The following is a 9,944-nucleotide window of genomic DNA, read 5'->3' on the forward strand; positions in this document are numbered from 1 at the left end:
AATATTCGAAGGGATGGACTGAACGTGGCAACGCGGGGTATAACAATCGCAACCGTTATGACGGTCGATTTGATAACCGTTCTAATTTCAAAAATCGTGCTCAGCGGTATGGGGCCGTATGGGGTGCGTGGGCCTGGACATTCAATGGCGTGGACCCGGAATCAAAATGATCGTGCAGTGCCTTTGGCGGTTAATTTGACTGAAGCTTTACACACGTGTCTGGAGGCGAACGTTATCCGTTTTCCGCGGCAGCCAAAGCCGTCAACAGGTTATGTGGATAAGAAGAAGTGGTGTGAATATCATAGGATCTCGGGACATAATACTGATGATTGTTTTACTCTGAAGAAGGAGATCGATAAATTGGTAAAGGCTGGGTGTATGAAACAGCTTGAAGGGCGAAGCAATTCAGATGAAGCAGGAACTTCAACAAGGCGAACCGAAGACGGAAAAGAGATTGAGAGTGATGGACAAAACAGACAATCAGAAGGGAAAGCGAAGGGGCGGATTCATTCTATTTTTGGTGGATTCCGCGGTGGAGGAATGACTAATTCAGCTCGTAAGAGGTACGTCCATTCCATTAATGCTGTTTATTATAACGATTGGGGAAGTTGGGCAACCAATCAACCCGATATAACTTTTACTGTGCGAGATTTTGAGGGTGTTCAACCTCATGAAGACGATCCAATTGTTGTAATGCTGAGAATTGCTGATTACGAAATTGAGAGGGTACTTCTGGATCAAGGATGCTCGGCGGATTTGATTTATGGTGATGCTTTTGAAAAGTTGGGGCTAAATGAATCTGACTTGTTGCCTTATGATGGCTCTTTGGTGGGTTTTTCTAAAGAAAAAGTATTTGTTCGAGGGTATGTGGAGCTGAAGACTGTCTTTGGAGAAGGGAAAAATGCGGAGACATTTGCTATTAAGTTTCTGGTAGTAAAATGTACTTCGCCGTATAATGTACTCATTGGGAGGCCATCATTAAACAGATTGGGGGCGATCATTTCTACACGACACTTAACAGCTAAGTATCCGTTGAGCAAAGGAGGAGTTGGAGTTTTAAAGGCTGACCAAATGGTTGCCAGAAAGTGTTATTCAGAAAGTTTCAAGCAGTATGGGCATATGGGAAAGAAGGCAGTGAAAGAGGGGCATCGAGTATATGAGGTGAATGTAGATCAGACAGACATTAGTTTGGATCCTCGTGATGGATTCATTGAGCACAAGATGACATCAGAGGAGGAAACTAAGGCGATCCAGATTGGTGAGCGAAATTTGAAAGTTGGTGTCAATTTAACTACAAGTCAAGAGAACAGGTTGGTAAAGTTGTTATCTGAGAATATGGATTTATTTGCATGGAGTGCAAAGGATCTACCAGGAATCGATCCGGAATTTATCTGTCACAAATTGGCTTTAAATCCCGGGGCGAAACCTATTGTTCAATTCAAAAGAAAGATGGGCGAGGAAAAGGAAGAGGCAGTGAAGGTGGAAACCAACAAGTTACTAGAAGCTGGTTTCATTAGGGAGGTTAAGTATCCGACATGGTTGGCGAATGTAGTAATGGTGAAGAAGGCTAATGGAAAGTGGCGAATGTGCACAGATTATACAGATTTGAACAAGCATTGTCCTAAGGATTCTTATCCTTTACCGAATATTGATAAGCTTGTGGATAGGGCGTCTGGATTCAGAATGCTTAGCCTCATGGATGCATATTCAGGGTATCATCAGATAAGAATGTATCAGCCAGACGAAGAGAAGACAGCTTTTATGACAAATCAGGCGAACTATTGTTATCAGACTATGCCGTTTGGGCTGAAGAATGCGGGAGCAACATACCAAAGGTTGATGGATAAGGTGTTTGACAAGAAGGTGGGGCGGAACATGGAGATTTATGTAGATGACATGGTGGTCAAGTCAGAGGAAATGATGGCACACTGTTCTGATCTCGAAGAGGCGTTTGGCGAGCTAAGAAAGCATAACATGAGACTTAACCCAGAAAAATGTTCGTTTGGAATTCAAAGTGGAAAGTTTTTGGGCTTCATGATCACAAAGAGAGGAATTGAGGCGAATCCTGATAAGTGTAAGGCGATACTTGATATGCAGAGTCCAACCTCAGTTAAAGATGTGCAAAAATTAACAGGAAAGATAGCAGCTTTGTCCAGGTTTCTTCCGTGTTCTGGGGAAAAATCAGCACCATTCTTTCAATGTTTAAGGAAGAACAAAACTTTTCAGTGCACTGAAGAATGTGAAAGGGCGTTCAAAAGTTTGAAGGATCATTTGTTCAGCCCACCAATTTTAGCCAAACCAATTCCAGGTATTTCATTGTCAATGTTTATTTCCATATCTGATAATGTAGTTAGTTCAGTTTTGTTGCAAGAGAATAAAGATGATATGAGGATCATATATTTTGTGAGTCATGCTCTTCAAGGAGCCGAGGTTAGATACCAGAAAATTGAAAAGGCTGCATTAGCTTTAATTATATCCGCCAGGAAATTAAGACCTTATTTTCAAGGCTTTCCAATTGTGGTAAAAACTGACTTGCCACTTCACCAAGTTTTACAAAAGCCTGATCTGGCTGGAAGAATGGTTTCCTGGGCTGTTGAGTTGTCAGAATTTGAAATCACTTTTGACAGGAAAGGTCTGGTTAAAGCACAGGTATTGGTAGATTTTGTCAATGAAATGTCTTCCAGTGAGAAAACTATGGAAATTGGAGAATAGAGTTTGTCTGTGGATGGTTCATCCAATGTCAAGGGAAGTGGAGCCGGAATAATCCTAGAAGGACCAGGAGGTGTGACAGTCGAGCAGTCAGTCAAGTTTGACTTCAAAGCAAGTAATAATCAGGCAGAGTACCAAGCTATAATTGCAGGTTTGAAGTTGGCGATCGAGATGGGGGTCAAGAGCATAATGATTAAAACAGATTCTCAAATAGTTTCCAGGCAAATTCAGGGTGAATATCAGGCGAGGGACGCACAGCTGGCTAAGTATTTACTGAAAGCTCAAGGATTGATAAAGCAGATAGGCACAGTGCAGGTCAATTATGTTCCGAGGGAAGAAAATACAAGGGCGGATATTCTGTCAAAGTTAGCAAGCACCAAGAAGCCGGGGAACAATAAGTCAGTCATCCAGGAGGTTTTAAACAGCCCAAGTATCGAAGAGGACGAGACAATGATGGTGTTGACTGTAGTAGATTTAGATTGGATTGGGCGCATCAAAAAGTGTTTGGAAGCAGAAGGCTCTGATGTGCTGACATTTTCTAAAGATCAAGTTCGCGAGGCAAGTCGTTACACATTGCTGGGCGATCAATTGTACAGAAGAGGGATTGGAGTACCTTTATTGAGATGTGTCTCTAAAGATGAGGCAGAAAGAATCATGTTTGAAGTTCATGAAGGTGTGTGTGCAAGTCATGTGGGAGGCAGATCTTTGGCGGCGAAAGTGCTCAACGCAGGGTTCTATTGGCCAACTTTAAGAGGGGACTATATGGAATATGTGAAGAAGTGTGAAAAATGCCAAATTTATGCAGATTTACATAGGGCGCCACCTGAAACTCTTAGTTCAATGAGTTCATCGTGGCCATTTGCAATGTGGGGAGTGGATATTCTGGGACCGTTTACTCCAGCAGGTTCTCAGATTAGATTTATTTTGGTTGCGGTAGACTACTTCACTAAGTGGATTGAGGCGGAATCAATGGCGAAGATAACAGCAGAAAAAGTCAGAAAGTTTTATTGGAGAAAATTGGTTTGCAGGTTTGGCGTGCCCGCAACTATCGTCTCAGACAATGGAACACAGTTTACTAGCAGGAGCGTGAAGAATTTTTGTGCAGAAATGGGAATTGAAATGCGCTTCGCCTCAGTCGAGCACCCTCAGACAAATGGTCAAGTAGAGTCAGCGAATAAAGTCATTCTCAATGGAATTAGGAAGCGGCTAGGCGAAGCTAAAGGATTGTGGGCTGAAGAGTTGATCACGGTAATTTGGGCGTACAATACTATTCCTCAATCAACTACTGGCGAATCACCTTTCAAGTTGACTTACGGGGTAGATGCTATGATCCCAGCAGAATTGCAAGATGTAACTTTCAGGGTGGCGACTTATAATGAAGACCAGAACGACATGAATAGATTAGTTGATCTCAATTTGGCAGAGGAAACGCAAGCAGAAGTTCGCCTGAGGCAAGCAATGGTAAAACAGAGGTCGGAAAGGCGATACAATTCCAGAGTGGTTCCGAGGAAAATGAAAGTGGGTGATTTGGTGCTGCGTAGTAAGGCAAAGGGACCTGATGATTCGAAGTTATCACCTAATTGGGAAGACCTTACAGGATTCTGCGAGAGCTTGGTCAAGGGGCGTATCATTTGGAGGAACTATCTGGGCGAAGGGTCCCAAGGGCTTGGAACGCACAGCATCTCCGTTACTATTACAGTTGAAGTGCAGGGTGATCGTCCAGTTTGCTTTGTGTTGTACAGTTTGGTTCAGTCTATGTGTGTCTGAGTCTATGTTTCGTTGTTTCAGTTTGTGTGTGTTGAAGACTACGTTTGTTCTTTGTATCGTTTAAGACTATGTTTGTTGTGTAGGACTAAATTTGATGCACTCTTTTCTCTACCCCAGGCGGGAGAGTTTTTAACGAGGCATCAACTATTAATGAATAACAGGTATGCACTCTTTTCTCTACCCCAGGCGGGAGAGTTTTTAACGAGGCATAACCTTTTTAAAGTGATCAAGGGCGTATCATTTTATTTATTTCCTTTACCCATAGCGGAAACTTATCAGCTAAGGTCTATCAATTGGGCGACGTCAGACAATTGAGAAAACAGTAAGTCTCTTAGAACAAGAGCATCCGACCACGAATTCATAAGCACAGCCTTAAATTGGGTTTAAGCTTGTCCAAACTAAGCACAAGTCTCCACGCGAGCATACTAATGAAATCAAGTATCGTGACTTTGATTTCCATGAATAACTAGGTCAAAAATGAAAAATTTGACTAAGTTATGTACACAAAGGCCTTATGATTCCAAAGTAGTTGATTAAGTTTAAACTTTACAACATTTAAGAGATTCACTCAAGGGTATTTTACTATGTACGGTAAAATGTGAGGGTAACGTGCTCAACTAAATGATGAAGGCGGATCGATTTTGGTGAAAGGTTAGTAAATGACATTTATGTTAAGTTATATTTTGAAGCTATTATGCTTATATTTTGAAGTTATATGATAACTTGGATAACTAAGTAAATTTATGCTTATATTTTCAAGTTATATGATAACTTGGATGACTAAGTAAAGTTATGCTCAGTCATAGAATTAGTTATTGTGATAGTTGTTTGGGTGAATAAGGGATAGTGTTATTACAGAAGTTATGAAAATTTTAGGTTTTAGGCAAAGTAATTATGATATGTGTGGGTTTTTAGGCGAAACAATTAGAATGTGAGGCACTCATGTAAATACTGAAAAGAAATTCATAACGATAAAGGAAAGTTTGTTACATAAAGCAAGGAACATAAAGTAATTTAAAGCAAAAGAGGCTCGTAGCCTTTTACATTGAAAGTTGAAAGAAAAGGGGTTAACAAACTAAAAGCCTAGATCATTCAGATAGTTTCGCCACCTCCTTCCTTGTTGTTGGCATTTCCTTCTTCATTTTCTTTGTTTCCTTCTTCCTCTTTTTCTTCTTCTTCTTCTTCTTCATCAACTCTTTCCTCATCCGCGTTATCCGGGCTGATCAATTTTCCGTCAACAATGCGAGCATAAGGGTCTGTTCCCGCCAAGTTGATCGCCAGGCCAGGATTAAGGAAAGTAACTTGAGTAATTGCTTTAGAAAAGCCAGCTTCAAACTGATCTAGAACAGAAATTTTCAAATCAGTGATTTCGGTTTTCATCTGGGAATTTTCTTCAAGCACTTGATTGTGCACAGTAGTCAATTGAGCGCAGTCAGCCTTAATTTTTTCATTTTCTTCATTCAATGCTTGGATCGAAGCATTGTTTTCGTCAGAAGTTTTCTTCATTTTCTCCAACTCTAAAGCCAAATCCGCGGCTTTCTTTTCATTAGCTTTGTTCGACTTGTCCAGCAACTTGAGTGTAGCCTTCATCTTTCCAATTTCTTTTTCCTTCTCTTAAACAAGCTTGGCTGAAGCGAGACCATCGAATCCGGCGGATTCAAGGTCGATCATCTTGGAGATAGCAACAATCTCCAAGCCCTTTGTCATCATGGCTTGACAAGCTTCCTTCAAACCTAGTTTCCTCATCTTATCACGGTCCGCCTCGAACACCAGATTTGTTTCCACCAACGAGTTGAAGTCAATTTTGGAATCCCAAATTGAGGTCACATCGTCCGAGGATAACTCCTCAAATTCTTTCAACAAGTTTTTCCAGCAAAGGGGTGGTGTACTCGACGAACAACCTTTGTTCGCCACAGCGGATTCGCCTTTGCTCATGAACTTTTGTAGCGAGGTTTGGTTCGAAGCTTTGCTTTGGACAGAGGCAGGATCTTCATTCTTCTTTTTCTTTTTTGCGGGGCGGCCGGATTCAGTACCGGAGTGGCTGGTGGCATGTTCGACCGCAGATTTCCCGGAGTTTCTTTTCTCACGGGCCGCCTGTTGTTCACGGCGGAATCGAAGGATGTCTTCCTCAGATAGGCGAGCCATTGTGCCTACAAATAAGTGAAAAGAATTAGAACTTAAGAAAGGTTTCTTGTACAATTTAAGAAAGGGGCGAAAAAGTTAAGATGCCTTACCAATGTAATTACCAACTGTGTTCTTAGAGAGAGCAACCATAAAATCTTTAAGGTTCAAACCTAGGTCAGATAGAAGTTGGCAATCTACTAGTTCCTCTGGGGTAAGAGCATCATCGGGAATTTTGATGACGCTCTCGTATTGGTTCGTCCAATAGAAGGGAAATTTTGGGCTTCCATCGGCAAAATAAAAAATGTCTTTGCAGGCATCAGACTCGCGAAGTTTAAAAAATTTACCTTTGAAATGTTTGTAATGGCTTTTGTACAAGGTAAATAATCCTAAACCCCTAGCGGTGGCAAGTGAGACATATTCGCCTCTTACATTTCGTCCACATGTTTCAAAAAAGTAAAAAAAATTTGTTGCTGGTGGGTATAATGTGTAAGGTTTGACACAGAACTTCAAAAGCTTTTAAGTACGCCCAGGCGTTGCCATGGAGCTGAGTGGGGGCAACGTTTAAAAGGGTTAATACAGAGTGTTGACTCGGGGACATAAGGGTATTTTTGTGAGTCTTTTATTTTATTTTTAATTTATTTTATGAGTTTTAATTAGTTTCTGTTGTCTAGATTTGTTGTCTATCAATTTTTTTTTGTTATTTCATCTTTATTGAACGGGTGCTTCTAATTAGTGTGTTCAGTGTATGCGAGGTACAGTTGATCCAGAGGCATTGCTTTTTGATCCAGAAATCAACCGCACCTTTCATTACCGGTTAGCACAACAAAGAAGAGCCCTTGCATCTGCAATGGCAGCTGAAACGAATGCTGAATTGGAAGCGCGACTTCGAGCGGAGTTCGCGAGGACTCAAGAGGAACAGGTGCAGGAAGCCGTGCACCGAATCCTGCAAGAAAGAGAGCTAGAGGAGGCCAACCGCCCCCTCAGGGATCTGAATGAACCTGTCATGAGTTATGATTACCCAGGAAGTATAGCCCCTCATAATGCCGAGGCTCAGAACTTTGAACTCAGACCTGCACTCATCAACCTGATCAGTCAACATCAATATGGAGGATCTGCCACTGAAGATGCCCATGCTCACCTAGAGCGGTTCATCAGAAACTGCAGTACTACACGTCTTCCCAAAATCAATGGTATATTAGAGTCCTCATCCATATCAATTATCACGAAGTCCACCGGGAATTCGAACTCTCCTACTCTTACTAGCACATCTTCAACAACTCCCCATGGAGCCACTATGGAGCGATCCGCTAATTGAAGCATCATCATTGTCGGCTTCAGTTCTCCAACATTAAGTCGCTCAAACATTGATAGGGGCATTAAGTTGACGCTTGACCCTAAATCACATAAGGCTTTCACTTGCTTTGAAGCCCCAAAATTAACAGGTAGGGTGAAACTACCTGGATCCTTTCGTTTGGGTGGAAGCTTCCTTTGTAGAATAGCGCTACACTCCTCAGTAAGCTCAACGATCTCATTCTCTTCACTCAACCTCCTTTTCTTTGAGAGTATCTCCTTCATGAATTTAGCATATTGAGGCATTTTTTCCAAAACTTCAGAGAATGGGAGCTCTACACGCAACTTTTTAAACATAGATACAAACTTGGAGAATTGCTTCTCCAACCTTCTCTTTGCTATGTTAGTGGGGAAAGGGGGAAAAGGGACTTTGGTAAACTTTTTTTCTAATTCTACTTTTCTCTTTTCCTCTTCTTTTTCTTTCCGTTTTTTCTTATTTTCTCCTAAAGGTTCAATATCTCCTACAAACTCATCATTGACATTATTGTTTTCTACAATTTTCTGTTTAGGCTCACTCAAGGTAGCACCACTCCTAAGAGTTATGGCAGAGCAATTTTCTTTAGGATTAATGACAGTATCTGAAGACAACATACCTGAGGGTCTTTCTGACATTTGCTTGGCCATCTGTCCCACCTGAGTCTCCAAATTTTTTATAGCAGCTTCATGATTTTTGAAACTAGTATCTGCTTTGTTAATGAAATTCTCCATCAATTCTTCTAAGCTCTTCTTCCCATTGCCACTGCCTTGATCCTGATTCTGTTGAGGTCCTGAATTCTGAGACTGGAATCTTTGATTTGAATATTGCCTCTGATTATTTCCTCCTTGATTGAAGTTGTTCTGTTCCCTCCAGGAAAAGTTAGGATGATTCCTCCACCCCGGATTGTAGGTGTTGGAATAAGGATTATTTTGGGAATTTCCCAAAGCCTTGACTTCCTCGTCAAAATCTGCACCGCAATCTTCACTGGCATGACGACCACCGCATGTTCCACAATGGATATTATCCACATTAGATATCTTGGCTGCCTGGAACTGTCGTTGCATAGCTGTCATTTGTTGAGATAATTGCTTGTTTGAAGCAACCATCCTATCATACGCTTCTATTTCCAGTACACCCCTTCTGTTTTGGCGGTCATTGGTAGAGTTCACTGCACTTTCAGCCATTTTATTGATTAAGTTCCAACCTGCTTGAGCTGAAAGAGCTTCGAATTCGCCACTAGCTGCTGCTTCCAAGTTTGATCTGGCAGAATCAGCCAAGCCGTCATAAAATCTCTCTACCTGTGCTCCCAAAGTGAGGTTGTGCTGAGGGCACTTCCTTAACAGTTTCTTGAACCGCTCTAGAGCTTCATGGAGATTCTCAGTATCTTCCTGTTTAAAAATCAGGATGTCGTTCTTCAGCTTCCTCAGCAAGGTACGAGGGAAAAACTTTTTAGTGAATTTCTTAGCTAAATCTTCCCAAGTTGTTATGCTGCCTTGAGGTTGGGAGTTGAGCCACTCCTCAGCTGTGTCCCTTAGTGAAAAAGGAAAGAGTTGCAAACGAACAAGCTCGGGGTTGGGAAGACGTGTAGTACTGCAGTTTCTGATGAACCGCTCTAGGTGAGCATGGGCATCTTCAGTGGCAGATCCTCCATATTGATGTTGACTGATCAGGTTGATGAGTACAGGTCTGAGTTCAAAGTTCTGAGCCTCGGCATTATGAGGGGCTATACTTCCTGGGTAATCATAACTCATGACAGGTTCATTCAGATCCCTGAGGGGGCGGTTGGCCTCCTCTAGCTCTCTTTCTTGCAGGATTCGGTGCACGGCTTCCTGCACCTGTTCCTCTTGAGTCCTCGCGAACTCCGCTCGAAGTCGCGCTTCCAATTCAGCATTCGTTTCAGCTGCCATTGCAGATGCAAGGGCTCTTCTTTGTTGTGCTAACCGGTAATGAAAGGTGCGGTTGATTTCTGGATCAAAAAGCAATGCCTCTGGATCAACTATACCTCGCATACACTGAA

The 9,944-nt window shown here is 41.9% G+C and overlaps 1 protein-coding gene and 1 non-coding gene across 2 annotated transcripts; one reads left to right on the plus strand and one right to left on the minus strand.

Annotated features, from left to right (window-relative positions):
• Positions 1-6,090: 6,090 nt before the first annotated feature.
• LOC130733103 (uncharacterized) lies at positions 6,091-9,944 on the minus strand. Its single transcript, XM_057585177.1, has 2 exons — positions 8,544-9,944; positions 6,091-6,626 (listed from the first exon to the last, which is right to left on the minus strand). Exons 1-2 carry the CDS (start codon positions 9,934-9,936, stop codon positions 6,091-6,093), a joined length of 1,929 nt encoding a protein of 642 aa, XP_057441160.1. The 5' UTR covers positions 9,937-9,944.
• On the plus strand, positions 9,242-9,348 carry LOC130734856 (small nucleolar RNA R71). Its single transcript, XR_009018194.1, has one exon. It is a non-coding gene; the product is annotated as a small nucleolar RNA R71 (small nucleolar RNA).

This window comes from Lotus japonicus, chromosome 1, assembly GCF_012489685.1.
Source record: "Lotus japonicus ecotype B-129 chromosome 1, LjGifu_v1.2".
Classification (NCBI taxonomy): Eukaryota; Viridiplantae; Streptophyta; class Magnoliopsida; order Fabales; family Fabaceae; genus Lotus; species Lotus japonicus.

Excerpts from the sequence above, each read along its gene's own strand:
- LOC130733103 (XM_057585177.1), bottom strand. The coding sequence starts at position 9,936 with ATGCGAGGTATAGTTGATCCAGAGGCATTGCTTTTTGATCCAGAAATC. Across the intron at positions 6,627-8,543 it reads AATGTCAGAAAGACCCTCAG|GCACAATGGCTCGCCTATCT; the intron begins GTATGTTGTCTT and ends ACTTATTTGTAG.